The sequence below is a fragment of the Mus musculus genome, chromosome 17 (genome assembly GCF_000001635.26).
Source record: "Mus musculus strain C57BL/6J chromosome 17, GRCm38.p6 C57BL/6J".
NCBI lineage: Eukaryota > Metazoa > Chordata > Mammalia > Rodentia > Muridae > Mus > Mus musculus.
Window position 1 is genome coordinate 8960604 of NC_000083.6, and position 15536 is coordinate 8976139.

At 45.9% G+C, this 15536-nt stretch overlaps 1 protein-coding gene across 10 annotated transcripts in view; it reads left to right on the forward strand.

The window, feature by feature from the left end:
• Pde10a (phosphodiesterase 10A) overlaps window positions 1-15536 on the forward strand; it is a 461462-nt gene that overhangs the window by 435417 nt on the left and 10509 nt on the right. For all 10 annotated transcript variants that reach the window (XM_006523318.4, XM_017317460.2, NM_001290707.1 and 7 more), the window contains 6 exons: window positions 1257-1399; window positions 2285-2368; window positions 3962-4112; window positions 6816-6971; window positions 8925-9097; window positions 14120-14231. In XM_006523318.4, the coding sequence (XP_006523381.1) occupies window positions 1257-1399; window positions 2285-2368; window positions 3962-4112; window positions 6816-6971; window positions 8925-9097; window positions 14120-14231 (819 nt within the window). The remainder of the gene's footprint in view (window positions 1-1256; window positions 1400-2284; window positions 2369-3961; window positions 4113-6815; window positions 6972-8924; window positions 9098-14119; window positions 14232-15536) is intronic.

Genomic DNA, 15536 nt, shown 5'->3' on the forward strand with positions numbered 1-15536 from the left:
CAGCTACCCCTCCCCCCTTAATGTGGGGTCACAACCCACAGTTTAGAAAGCTGTGGTCTATGCCAGATTGCTAAGAATTGTGGTGAATAGTTTCAAAGTTTGACATAAAGGACATCTTAACTCTTGATGCATCTCATCTTCATTCATATTATTACATAGAGCTTGTATATATCGATGTATGTGTAATCTTGTATATAGAAAGCAAGCTGCCCTGTACTGGTGTCACAGCAATGTGTGAACTATTGAAGAAACTATTAATGACATGCATTAATACTTGTGAAGGGCTCATTTTTCCCTATAATTTCTCTTCAAATTAATCTCATATTACTAATTCACACATGTAAACATTGGTCTTTTCTCTGGCTCCATTGCTTTTTAAATTTTATTTCTCTCATACGTATATGTATACATATATATGTGTGTGTGTATACATATACATATATACATGTATATATTATATATTTATTATATATATTCTATATCATATATTTATTATTTGTATTATTTATAAAACCATTTTGTATGTATACAAGTGCACATGGTCTTACTAATTCAATAGGCCAGAAAAATGTGTCCATTTATTTTCAAGAACCTTCCCACCCAGCCCCTCCCTCCAGATGAGGTGGCACACCTCACCACTAGCTGCATGCTAAGCCCTGAATGGTTCATTCGTGTAGCCATCTGTTCGTGTGTCTACTCCATGGACACAAACCATATCGTCATCATCCAAATCTGTTACACATTTGGATTCATTGATCTAAACCTGGCAAAACCCCAAACTCACTTAATAGAACAAAAAATACAATTAAATCAGGGAACGAAACAAACTCCTTCCAAGAGCGTTAGCTTGGTATTCTGGGTGACATGTTACTAGTGAAGTGTCTGTTTTAACAGATGCAGAAGTACGGAACACCTTATTTTATTTAAAATTGTAAGGCCATTCATTTACTGATAATGCATACACATTTTGTTCTCAGCGCTTGTATTACTGAAATGAAAATATACTACTATAAGGCATTACAGAAAAGGCGGTGATTTCTCTCCCTGAGGCGGTGTGTGGTAAGATATTTGTTAAGGATGATGTAAGTCATGTGAGTGCTGTCCCTCCAAGGCTGTCTGTCTGCACAGCTGCAGTGTGTCTAGACGGTGAGCAGTGGCGAGTCTCACAAACGTCAGCTCCCATCTGAACTCCCAACGCTGAAGTACGGCCCCTATTGTTCTAAGGAGGCCCCATTCACACTCCTCCTGCCTTGCAGATGTACCACAGGATCCGCCACTCAGAATGCATCTACAGGGTTACCATGGAGAAGCTTTCCTACCACAGCATCTGCACCTCCGAGGAGTGGCAAGGCCTCATGCGCTTCAACCTACCAGCACGCATCTGCCGGGACATCGAGCTGTGAGCGTCTCACTTTGTTTTCTCGGGAACAAAAGCAAAATGGATTGTGGAGTGAGAGCCACGGTCACCGTGGACCCTCATATGTGGTTTCATGTGTCACTCCCTCTGGTATCCTCAGATAGGAAAATCTGAAATTGAAGCCCGGTGTGGCTGATCAAGCCCAGGATGGCGGCAGTCAGAGGCCGAGGCAGTGGGACCAAGAGTCAAAGACCAGCCAGGGTGTATAGGGAGTCCTTGTCTTAAACATCAACAATAACAAAACCTGAACTAAACTTGAAACCAGTAACCTAAATACTATTCTTTCTTTACTCATCCTCCATCCCATATTCAAAATGGCATTTAATGTCACATACAGATCTAAATTTCCAAGTTATATTAAAAAATTTAGTAATAATTTGTTCCATTTTTCTACTCCATTGCCAGTGCTTGGACAATACAGTTGGAGAGGCCAGACCAGTGGTGACTGTGCCTACAGCAGTCACCCTGTTCTCATGCTGGCGTTTGCCTTGTCATTGAAAATACACTCCTTCACCACACCCGTCATCCTGGTTGGGGGTCAGTAGTTATGTTATTAAATGAGAACACAGTTCTAGCACATTAACTCTAGGCATTACACTGACTGAGGTCCTGTTTCAGCTTAGCCGCAAGGCTGCTGCTGCTAAGGTCCCCCAGACCGTGTGCTACATATGCACTGGGAACACTGATGGCAGCCTTTTAAATAGACTCCTGCAGGAACCCTTCCACTCAGCCAGGTGTTTGCAGGGAAGGCAGGGGCGGGGACAGACCGCCCATGTCTCCTCACTGTTGAGTGAAGAAGAGATTAGAGCCCACTGCTGCACCCGTCCTAATTGCACCCAATGACCTACTACTCTCCTCTGATTTCAGATTCCACTTTGACATTGGTCCTTTCGAGAACATGTGGCCTGGGATCTTTGTCTACATGATCCATCGGTCTTGTGGGACATCCTGGTATGAACAACCTGTGGGATTCCTTTTGAATGGGGGCGGGGGGAGGACCTCCTTTGCCCACTTTCACCTAGCCAGGATCATTGTATAACTGTGGTAAAATACGACATTTTAATAAACAGTTAAATAAAAACCGACTGAGCTTGTACAACCGTGCAGCTTTTCCAAGTGCTCCAGAGACTGTTGTCTTCCTGGCCACTTTGGCCATAGCCACAGCAGCCTCGCGTCTAGGTTTTGTCCCAGAAATGGGTACTCTAAATGTAACAGAAATGCTAGCATTTCCCATTAACATGTCCCATATTCCAAATAGCAATGAATGTTGTTTAGGCTGTGCAGCAGAGGAGGTGGGGTCCAAGCTTAAAGCAGGGTGTTTGGATATTGTGCATGCCTGGAGCATTCACACAAAAGTCTTTTAGGAAGTCTGACAGCAACCACAGGCTGTCACCCTCTGCATCTGCCATGTCTGACGTAGCTTTGTGACTTTATGTGTGATGGTTTCTGTCTTGCTCACACAAGTTGAAAATGTACGGCTGTATTTGCTCACGTTCTAAATGGTCATGTTTTGGACTAACCACACCCTCCTGTCTCCATGCCTGCAGAGCCTTTTAGTTTTTCTGGAATGACATTACCCGTCTTCTTGAGCCTTGTGTCTTCTCTACTTTAATCAATTGCAAGTGCAGGACTAGCAGCGCTGATTGTTTAATAGATATTTGAGGGTTGGGCTGGAAGTCGTAAGAGGCCAGACTTTGTATTTCCAGGACATTGAGCTTTTCTTTTTTAATTTATTTATTTACATAAGTATACTGTAGCTGTCTTCAGACACACCAGAAGAGGGCCTCAGTCCCATTATAGATGGTTTGTCAGGTGCAATAGTATTGGTGTCCTCCTCCTTCATGTACTGTATGAACATTTGGATGTGGCTGCTGCAACATGAGTGTCCCTTAGCACCTTGGATTCCCTCTAGAAGCATAGTCAGATGCAGAGACAATTGTTATAATCTATGCTCAGCATTTGTAGCTCTAAGTAAGCCTCTTAGAAGTTCTTAGCTGAGGATGCTCTTGGCCAGGAGGATGCCATACATGGCCTTCTGAGCCCTCTGGACCATAGGAAATGCTTGTAAATACAAGAAACTTATGGAGAATAAGTTGGGGTGGACTGCATGCTGACTGGAAGAATGGAGCTATCAGAGTTGGGCTTGCTTTTCTTGCTGTTTTCTGGCTATAGAAGGAGCAGGAAGTAGAAGTGACTGTAGAACATATGGTTGGCCAGGAGGAAACCCACAGATGTGAGAGGCAACCCACAGGTGCGTGAGGGTGCCCACAGGTGAGGGAGTCCACAGGTGTGTGAGGGAGTTCACAGGTGTGTGATGGAGCTCACAGGTGTGTGAGGGAATCCACAGGTGTGTTAGGGAGCCCACAGGTGTGTGAGGGAGCCCACAGGTGTGTGAGGGAGCCCACAGGTGTGTGAGGGAGTCCACAGGTGTGTGAGGGAGCCCACAGGTGTGTGAGGGAACAGACAGTAAACACCTCAGTTAGATGCTCTCCTGAAATGCATGCTGCTATGCTGGCCTTGTCATACAGTCTCTTCTCCACACAGTTTTGAACTTGAAAAATTGTGCCGTTTTATCATGTCTGTGAAGAAGAACTATCGGCGGGTTCCTTACCACAACTGGAAGCATGCAGTCACGGTGGCACACTGCATGTATGCCATACTTCAAAACAACAATGGCCTCTTCACAGACCTCGAGGTAGGTGTACATATCTTCCTACCAGCCAACCGCAGTGCTGCAATGCCCCTGTCAAAATGCATTCATTACATGGATTTAGCACTAGTACTCAGACACATATCATACTTTATTGGAAATGTTGACCTAGAAATTTCACCTGTACCCAAATACCCCACAAAGGAAGTGTGTGTGTGTGTGTGTGTGTGTGTGTGTGTGTGTGTGTGTATTGTTTGGCCTTTCTTCCTTATTAAAGCTAATAGGTCTTGTGTGTATTTAATGAGGTGAATTTTTCTTCTTTATTTCTTTTTCTTTCTTTTTGTTTTTTCATGACACGACTTTTGTGTGTAAACCTGGCTGTCTTGAAACTCACCTTGTAGTCTATGTTGGCCTGTGACTTAGAGTTCCACCTGCCTCTGCCTCCCTAGTGCTAGGATTCCAGGCGTGGGCCACCACTGCTTGGCTTGGATGATTGTTTTTTCCCTTGTTGTCCATATGCCCTGAAGAATGTAGATGTATCTGGATGATTTGCAAACACTGAGTTGTCGGTACCATTAAGACATTAGTGCCTTTTGGTCTCCTCCAGAACAAGGGAACAGGCCTTAAAGCACACAGCTATCTTCCCAGGCACCAAATCCTCAGAGCTAGTGCCAAGCTGGAAGATTTTGCAATCTCAGAGTCACAAGGGTTGGCGCCTTCTTGTCCATTCAGCCAGCACAGTTCGCTCCCAGCCAAGTACTGAGTGCAGGGAACTAGTGTGTACGCATCAGTGATGCCGAGCCCACTAGGAACCAGACCTAAGCTCGGCCCTCTGAGCTCCCAGCCTTGTAGGGCCACTAACACCACAAACCAAGGCCTCTTTTCTCCTTGAAAATATCACATTTCTGACTACCAAGATTAGCCACCGTCACCTCTAACATAAGCTCACATTCAAAGTAGGTCTTCTCGGACCCCTTGCCACCCTGACAGACCAAGTTCATAGTTGGAACAGAAATCATGGAAGGTGGGTTCCAGAAGTGGAAAAAAATATTACCACCTCAGACAAAGTAAAAAGCGGGGCTGGAAAGGTGGCTCAGCAGGTGAGAGTTCTTACTAGACAAGCCCTAGGGGCCTGAATCCAGATCTCAGCACCCACATACGCTGGGCGTGGTCATGCACAGTTTAACCCCAACACTGTGGGAGACAGAGACAGGAGGATCTATAGGGCTTCCTGGCCAGCAGCCTAGCTCCAGTGAGTGATATGTATCAAAGGAATAAATAAGAAAGTAGCAAGGCAGGGCATCCAGGGTCCGTCCCAGGCCTCCACATGGACACACCAACCAATATGTGAACGCAAGTATGTGTATCCCCCATCTGATATGCCCTTATCACATACCCTCCCACACATATACATATACCTCCTATGCACATATACTACAGTCACACAGAGAGGCATGCGAAGGAGCAAGCTATAGTCTTGGGTTTTTTCTTTTTTTGTTTTCTGATTCGTTTCCTAAAATAATCTTTAGCTGTAGCAGAACCTAGATATATTGTTTACTATTTCCTTTAAAAGATTCAAATGAAATGTGCATTTCTTTTTCACATATGAATAGCTTTCTATTCTATCGGAATTTGTATTCTATTCTACTTGGGGAGCCTTGCGACATTTTCCTTTTCTCTGTGTGACCCCTTTTGTGCAGTTCACAGCTCTCCACAGCTCTTTCCTCGGCTTGCTTTGGGGAACCTTTGTGTTAACTCTCTCTCCTCAGTCTCCTTAAAGTTGGAGTCCCAATGGCTCAGGCTTGTGCTTTCCTCCCTTCTCACAGAGCCTTGGTGAACTTTGGCACTTCTTCTGCTCAAGGCTAGTTTGAGCTGCTAACAGCTGCTTATTCAGTTTCCACCTTGCCCACCACTTCAGACTTTCACAGCCCTCGCTGGACCCTGACCATCCTCTCCCTTGAGTCACCTGCAGGATTTCCCACAGCTGCTGCTGGCTCCATGCTTGGCCTTTCTCACCTTGCTTTGCACAGCCGGTCAGGAGAGCCCACTGGCGGGCCTGGATCCAGACTTTATTCACACCTCTTATATTTCTCTCCTTTACCTTCCGGCCCTCACCTCTGTTGCCTTTCCTCAATTTCTGCAAACATTCTCAGTGGTGTCTCAGCACCTTCCCAGTGAACTCCTTACACATCACCGGTTTCCCAAAACTGCCACTTAGCTGCAGACGCTGAGGTCCCAGAGCCCCTTCATGCCACCCCTTGTCATCTGGAATATGAGGTCTGAGTGAGGACCCTGGGTCCTGCCCTAGGTCTCCAGCACGCTGATGACCTAACTCAGTCCTGCTCTTCTACCACAACCCTCCCAAACACCATGTTGCATTCAGTCGTCTTCTCACAAGTCCCCTTTGGTGTCTGGCCTAGACTGATCTCTTTATTACAGGGTGGACTCTCTTGGGCTTCATGGCATTTTCCTTATCCCAGTGCAGCATGCTCTTTTCACGTGTCCTGTATTTGCGTGTCGTGCGTATTGGCCGAGAATAGCGATGGCCTTGTTAGAACTAGAAAAACCCGAGCTGCCCACTGTATGAACAGCTGAGCTGGTCCACAAAAAAAGGTTCTAATTCCAATGATTCGTAAGAGTTTGGATATATCCATGGCAGAAGAGACTGTGGTGTGATTGTAAGCTGTGAGTCTCCAGGTGATGCCCTACCAGGTTGTAATCACATCTCCATGCTCTCCCCTCTCCAAGCGCAAAGGCCTGCTAATTGCGTGTCTGTGCCATGACCTGGACCACAGGGGCTTCAGTAACAGCTACCTGCAGAAGTTCGACCACCCCCTGGCGGCGCTGTACTCCACCTCCACCATGGAGCAACACCACTTCTCCCAGACGGTGTCCATCCTTCAGGTGAGCCTGCCTAGCTTCCGCACATGCTCCTGCCCCTGGCTGGAGAAGATTCCTATGGGGTGCTACTGCTCCGAGAGGAGAGAAGGGAGAAAGAGCTCCACAGCTTACTCTGCAGGCAGCAGCTGAAGTCTACTGTGCCGTCTGAGGTTTACAGCCACAATGCTGAGCAGGTTTTAAGATCCGACATGATTTTTCTTGGTGTCTTCAGTGACAGGGTCTTCACTGGGCTAGTCATGTGGGTGACCGATAGCATTGGCAGTCATTTTAGAGACCTCTGAGGTCACCCTGACCAAAATAATTGGTAGGGAAGCGGTTCCATATCTGGCGAGGTGGTTTTGTTAATAGCCTATGGCTTCTGGAAGAGGCACTGTCCACCCATGCAGAACTCTTGTTAAAAATTTCATATTTTAAAGTTAGCTTACTAATTATTCAGTTTCCAGAAAGTTTAGGCTAACCCACCTATTACCCTTCCTCTCTGTTCTCCCCCATCCCCCACATCCTAGGCTCACACACACACACACACACACACCCTCCACACCCCAGGCTTCCCCTCTCCCTCTGATTTTCCCTCCCCACTCTACTTTCATCCCCCCCCCCGGTTATATTTTTAATTGTATTGTTAAATAGTAGGTTTCCATATGACTTTTTCTTACGTCTTAGCCACTGATCTACTGCTGCGGAGAGGCTCTGTGACCAGTGTGATTCTTATAAAGGAGAGCCTTTAATTGGGGCTGGCTTACAGGTTCAGAGGTTGAGTCCACTGTCATCAAGTCAGGAAAGATGGCAGGCAGACATGGTGCTAGAGGAACGGAGAGTTCTCCATGTGGAGCTGCAGGCAGAGAGAGAAGGGGGTGGAGGGAGGGAGAGGGGCGCACAGAGAGACAGAGAAAGACAGAGACAGAAACAGAAGGAGAGACAGGGAGACAGAGCTGGCTTCTGAATCCCCAAAGCCCATCCCTAGTGACACACTTCCTCTAACTAGGCCACCTACTCCAACAGGGTCACATCTCCCAGTATTGCCACTTCCTATGAGCCCATGGGTGGCTTCAAACCACCATACTTAACTTTGGGCTATTCCCACACTTCTGGACCCCTCCAAGCTTAAGCCTTTGTGCCCTCAGCACAGACCCTCCATCTGCCTCTTCACTTTTGTTTAACCTGTAGTCTGTTCTCCCACCTTCACCTTCCATGAATATATCCTCCCTCAAACAGCCCCTGGCTTCCACTTGGTACTCAAGTATTTTGTGAATGGCTTCTGCCTACTGTGGGGCCACAGTGTCTACTACCCACCTATAAACCCCAAACTGTGCCCTCTGCTGAAGCAAGGGTCTCCTGTGTTTCTGGCTCAATGTGGGGCATTCCTTCTCTGGTAATACTATTCCACGGTACCCCCACATAGCTTGGAGGCACAGTCTTGTACGCCGTTAGTTATCCCTGTTCCTCTGTGCTGATGCCCCTTGGGCTGCTTTCTTGCCCCTTGAGATTTTTCTCTTCCAATTGGATATTGCTGCACTGTGTCTAATGTGCCCGCTTCTCCTGAGCTACAGGAAGGGAGATTACTAGTCACAGTGTGACCTGAAGTGTTTGAGGCTAGAGGCACCTTTCTAAGTGTGTGTTTCGGTAGTGTATGAAGCTTACTGAAGTTAACTGGCCTAAGAAAGCCCCGCAGGCAGTGCCACAAGTTCATACCATCAGCCCCATCACCATAAAAACACACCAAAATAAGGTAGAGCAACAACGTCACTTGGGTTTTGTGGTAGCAAGTGGTATCCTCTGGGTAAAATGGCCCACATAAGTGGTACCTCTATCATTGCAATGAAGCAGACCCCATTTCCCTGAGTTTGTCATTAGGGTGGCACTCGGCATTGCTGTCCACAACGTTTCAAATAGCTGGAGATGCCTCGAAACCTGAGTGTGGGTGCTATTGGTGGTGGTCCTCTGGTCTCTCTGCAGCTGGAAGGGCACAATATCTTCTCCACCCTGAGCTCCAGCGAGTACGAGCAGGTGCTGGAGATCATCCGCAAAGCCATCATCGCCACCGACCTCGCCCTATACTTTGGGAACAGGAAGCAGTTGGAGGAGATGTACCAGACAGGGTCGCTGAACCTCCACAACCAGTCCCATCGGTAAGAATGACTCGGCAAAGGACAAGAACCCAATGTGGCAATTAAGAGCTGTAACTCGGGGTGTGCACATGCTCAGTAGAGGGAACCGGAAGGCTGTGCCTCTGCTTTTGTGCGTTTCGGTGCTGGTTCTAACTTTTCTCCCAAGGGTGTGTGCATGGTGGATTCAGATTCGTGTCCGGTGTGTTGTGAGCCACTCCCCTGCTCGGTGGATGGTCCTCAGGTGGCTGGCAGAGCTGTCACTGCTATGATTATCTCTGTCTGGCCAGCCTCTCCACAGTGAGGCCATCTTTATCCTCCGTGGCGTGGACAGCCACGTTGTGGGTCAATCCCAGACTCCTGATCCCAGTTGGGATCCACCCTGATCTGGTCTTAATATTTCTCGAGGATAGTATCTGCTCTTGGGTTCTTAGAAGACAGTCACTGAGGTGCCCAGAGGCAAAGCGAATTCGTAGAACTCTCAGGAGTAAATAGCATCCTCAGAAAGATGTGGGTACACAGCGGCAGCTGTGTGAGCAGCTTCCCTCTACACCAGGGCGTGTCCACATTCTGCAAGCTGTGAAGCTTACACAGGGTGTGGAACCATCTTCCTGAAGGACAATAGAGGCCAGTTTACTTTCACACACAGTAAGGCCCACTCTGGACTAAATGAGCCTTTGTTGACAAAGGTCCCAAGGGGCCGTTGGTGTCTCTCGCTCCTCCTGCTCTGCCCCCCTGAAGTTGACAGGGGCAGTGTGCTTCAGTCACCTGAGGGCATGGTGTGCGCGGCTCTTGCGATTCAGACCTCGTGCAGGAACCGGTGTGTGTTTACACTCTCTTTGTGGCACCTACAAGAGGGATTTTCGACCCTCATGAAGTACGCTTTGTTTCAGAAACCCATGCTTCTACTTTTATTTAGATGTATCCAGTTATTTTTACCAAATAGTCACAATAATTTACGTTACTAAAATTTAGACATCAAATTAAGGAGTTAGTTTTCATGTTTAATGCATATGGGCCTCTGTGTCGGGGGTGCAAATTAGCTGTGACTAAGTTGTGTTAGTTAAAAGTTTGAAAGGTAATGCCTATTTATCTTAACAAACTGCAGCGTGAGGAGGTATGCAGAGGCAAGAGAGGGATACTCAGGATTCTGCACTCAGAGGCCGTCTGCTCGCTACAATACCATATTTTGTTACTCTAGAGGTGTGCACAGAGTGCCAGGAGGGTACACAAAGCCGTGTGCCATTTCCTTAAAATGTGCTCTTACCAGAGGAATTCTTTTTTTAAAGAATAAGATCTAGAACACAATGTCGCACACTGTAAAGGTCTAGCAGCCTTCTCCAGATTGGTAGTGATGGTTTCTAGATTTTTGTTCACTATTAGCAATGAAGCAGTACATTTTGATCATGCAGTCTTCCGTATAGATCCGTGAAAGTACATAGCATAGAACTGGAGAGGTGGCACAGTGGCTGCTTTTGCAGAGGACCTAACTTTTGTTCCCAGCACTTACATGGCAGCTTGCAACCAGGGGACCTGATATCTTCTTCTGGCCTCTGCAGGTACCAGAAATGCACATGGTGCACAGACATACATGCAGATGAAGCACTCATACATACGGAATAAAAAATTTAAATATATATGGCCTATATTGCTAGACATATACATACATTAAGTTTTAACAAATGCCCTAGGAACTGACCCTCCGGGAACATGAGAGTCAGACTGCTCCGTGCACTTTTGTCTGCTGCACGAGGCCTCTGACGCTTGCTGACTGCTTTGTTGCCTGTGTGCAATGCTTGCTTACTGTTGAACAGAAGTTCTTAACAATTCGTCTTCTAGCCTATCTTTCTGCCAAGGATATTAAACTTCCCAATTAGCAAGTGACACTCTAGCCCCAGACTCTCTATGGAGAGCAGAGAGACTTCAGTTCATGAAGCCGCATCCTGTACTTGTTTTTGAGTCCCACAGCAATGCAAATACTTTATACATTTTTTTGGGTGTAGTTTATAGTTCAATTTTTATACTTGACTCCAAACTCTTTTTTTGTTTGTTTGGTTTTTGTTTTTGTTTTTTTTTTCCAAGACAGAGTTTCTCTGTATAGCCCTGGCTGTCCTGGAACTCACTCTGTAGAAATGTGCCTGCCTCTCCCTCCCAAGCACTGGGATTAAAGGTGTGAGCCACCACTTCCCGGCAACTATAAACTCTTATATTAATAGAATTCCATTCCTGTTTCTTCTTGATGCATTAAATCAGTATCACGTAATGACTAATTAAATTTCCCCACGGAGTTGAATTGATTAAGAATTTTGCAGCCTGGGAGGTCTCCTTAAGCATTTATGTAACTAACTGACCCCCTGCACAGTCCCTCTGTCTTGTCCTTTATCATTATTCTGTAACTCATCTTACATGCTTGGTAAGGCAATCTTTACCTGGCATTTATGTAGTTGTTTGTTTAGAAATCCTGTAGGAAACCGTCACTTAGTAACTTTGTTTTCTGAATGTTTCCTGTGCAAATCTTAAGGCTGACAGAAAAGTGATGAGATCTGACGTGCGCTCTTGCTGCTTAGACTAAAAGCTACAGTGTTTCCCCCATTGTTTGTCTTTTCTGATTCACTGTGCCACTTCAAAGGGAGTTACAGAACATTGCAGGCAGGCCCCGGGACCCTTCACCATGAATGCTTCAAAAGCAAAAGTGTAGTCTGCTGTAGATTTTCCAAGTTACAAATATCCACACTGGCATTTTAGTTGAGCCGTTTACATTTAATTAATTACTTGAAAGAAAAGTAGAGTGCCATTTCCCAAAAGTATCACGTGACTTTCTAATGTGGAGTTATGCTTTGTGGTTTGCTTTATATCTCTCACTTGCTTTTCCCTACTAGAAATTTCCAGGAGAGCAGAGTTTATCTTATTATGCAGGCATCGGAATTGTTAGAGTAAATGAACGGAGCCAAGGTGTCTGATGTTACCAAGAGACTGTGAATATGCTAACTTCGGAATCTCTTTCAGCTTTCGCTCTGGGGTTTGCAGCGAAAGCCAGGCCACCATGAGGTCATTCTGAGAGGGCTTTCAGCAGGAAGTGGACTGTGTCACAGCTGCTCCTTAGAATGCACGCAGGGATGAGGTCTAATTCCACTCACAAATAGAATAAAACATCTACTCTGGCACTTCGGAGTGATCATGACCATCTAACTGATTTATAATTGACATTGAAAACAGTAATTTTACTTAATAAGGATTCATGCCAAATTTCCAGGCTGTTGACTTTCTTATGAGCAGTAAGATAACAACTTTATTTTGTGTCATCAAAATAATTTTGACAGCAAACTCTGAAAAGTAATACTTCCCTGGTATGGCTGAGCCTTATATCCGCACTGTTACGTGTGAAGTCATTTCCAGTAGAAAAGTCCTGCACATTTTATAAAACCCAGTGTTATTAACACTGCTTTTACAGATCTGAAATGAGAAGGTTTTTTTTTTTTGGGGGGGGGGTGTTAAACCATATCATACTATTTAACACAAAAATGTTCAGTGATAATATATTGAATGAGATTGCCATACTTCAATTACATGAAATAATTATTTGTAAATATAATGCTGCTTTTCATGTTCTATTTCTGTTTAGTGAATTTACCAATTGAGGAAGGAAATGAGTTACATTTTTCTTTAGAAGGCCAAGTTCAAAAATGACTTTCTTTTTAAGCTGAAAACTAATTGATCCAGACAAGTGCATATTTCCCCGGTCCCTTTAGGCTATCTGGGTCTTGGGACGCCATCTGTTCAGGATGATAGGTAGCCACACACTGGTGAGTGTCTCAGTTATTCACCCCAACCTGTAGCAGGTGTAAGGAGCCTTCGGGGTGTTCTCTTTCCAAAAGCCAGACTGTGGAGGTTAGTGGGTGAAGGAAAGGAAGCAGGCTGATGCCAAATGGCTCTTTGAGATGTGCTGATCCAGATCCTGTTGTGAGGAGGAGGAAAGAGCCCCGTGTGACCTTGACAGATGATCCCGACAGACCAGACTGTCTCTGTTGACCCAGGCTGTGTCTGTAATGGAGAAATCTATTGGCAGCCCTGTGTCCTTCAGAATAACTAAGTACATGCAAGCTGGAAATGACTATACTGTCTAACCTGTTACACAGTTCTGGATCTCTGAGAACACCCGGTCTTTATAATATACGCAGTTTCCTCTAGGTGAAATCAGGCTATTAAAATTCCTTACTTCATTTCACTAGCTCGAGGATCACTTGAGAGAAAAATCCAGTCAAGACAATATGCTTCTTTGAATTTTTAAGGCACTATGTTTCTTTGAATTATTAAGCCATCATTTTTCTTTTAGAGAAAATATTTTTTTTCTGTACTTATACAGAGAGCAGGCCAGACACACAGTGAGTGCATTGCTATAGATGTCAAGAAGCTAAACGGAAACCTCGTTTCTTTGGCAGAACCTGAGTTTGAACATGCTCTTGCTGAACAGCATAGCCTTGGAGGATCGTGGCCTGCCCCACTCCATGTGTGAGCAAGCTCATCGCACACCCAAGCTCTCTTGGGACCTGGTCATTGCGACCTGGTCACACCACTTCTCCCTTGGAGGAATTAAACTTTTTTTTTTTTTTTTTTTTTTGTACATCTCAGACTTTGTGGATAGAGGGAGACAGTACCGTGCAGGTTTTCTCTTCAGGAGACACTAAACTTGCAGAGGTCTCTGAAATGAATGCTTGACCCACAGCTCTGAAAAGTGCCAGGCAATTTGGAAGGTGACAGAATGCCACCTGCTGTGTTGGCTCAAACAGGGATACCTCTGCACCAGCAGCACAGCGCACTCCTGTAAGGCTTGCAGCAGAAGGTCCTGATGTCATGTTGCTTTAATTCCATGTTGCTGCCCTGCCTGCCAGACTATATGGTTTTGCTTTTTAATGCTTTCTCTGTCGTAGCAAGTAACACACAGGCAGCCTGTGTACTCCAGGAGATACCGGTGCCCCACCCCCACCTGCTGTGGGTTCCTGGGAAAAGTGCCAATCCTGCGTTCACCAGTTTTGTATTGTCTTCTAGAGACCGTGTCATCGGCTTGATGATGACTGCCTGTGATCTTTGCTCTGTGACCAAACTATGGCCAGTTACAAAATTGACAGCGAATGATATATATGCAGAATTCTGGGCTGAGGTAAGTCCTAGATTCTTGTGTTAACTTAGACATTACCAAGAAATGGCCAAAATATCACAGTAGGAAAGAAGCACGTGGCCAGTCAGCCTACCTGACACCTTAATTGGTCATGCTAAGGGTCACTTTGGGAAAAACGTGGTGGTTAGTCACACATTGCAACACATTCAGCTATTATGTTGCCATGCAGTGAGAACTCTGCTAAACCTCCCTGGCTGAGGGTAAGATCTCTGATCCCCTCATTTAGCACCATGCTCACTCAGCTTTGCTACAGCAACTCTCCTTATTTGATAGCTGACCTTTGACCCCTGGAGATCCGCTCCTGGGTATCACACCAGATGTGCACAGGACATGGCAGGCTCTGAAGCCCTGGGCTGCATCTGCCACTGGTGAGAAAATAGAGTCATCTTTCTTTGCCTCTGGCAGAAGACAGTGTCCCCGTGCTCACTGACCAGCTCAGTTTCTGTCTTCTTTAAGGGGCCAGCCTTAGAGCAGCAGTTCTCAACCTGTGGGTCGAGACCCCTTTGGGGCTTAACAGCCCTTTTGTTGGGGTCGCTGAAGATCACTGGGAAACAGAGATATTTATATCCCGACTCATAACGGCAGCAAAATTAATGGTTATGAAGTAGCAAATGAAAATAATTGTATGGTCAGGGGTCACCACAACATAGGGATCTGTATTAAAGGGTCGCAGCACTGGGAAGGCTAAGGACCACTGCTCTAGAGCACACACACACACACACACACACACACACACACACACACACACACACTTTGTTTTACTGTGTAACAGAGCTTGTCTTGCTCCATTAGTGAAAATGATATACGCTCATGTCAAGGGTGCTAAGCCTTCACTGCCACAGTCAGTCTGAGTGTTTGTGTGAGCTACAACATGTTCAGTGAACACTACCAGGGAAAACTGGACCATTGTGTCACACAGTTTTCTACTGTGCAGATCATACTTGACCTACAGTGTTTAAATTCTAAGCTGTGAACAGGGATGTGACAGGCACGTAGGATAGGTTCCCTCCCTGCAGGCTTCACAGTGAATAAAGCTCCAAGCATGGCAGGAAGCCTCCGGGACCTTTGTTCTCTCTGGGAGGAACCATGCGTATATCCAGGTCCTGTCAGTTGATTCAACCCCTGAAGTCTAGTGTCTCCTTCCCATGCTGCTGCCTCTCACTCTACCCGCCCTACCCCTGAATTCCTCACCTTTGCCTTTTAGAAGTAAATAAGAGTGATGACTCTGGCAGCCTTGGGTCCTGTGGTCCCAGAGCACTGTAGCCCTGGCCAGTCAGCATCCTATGT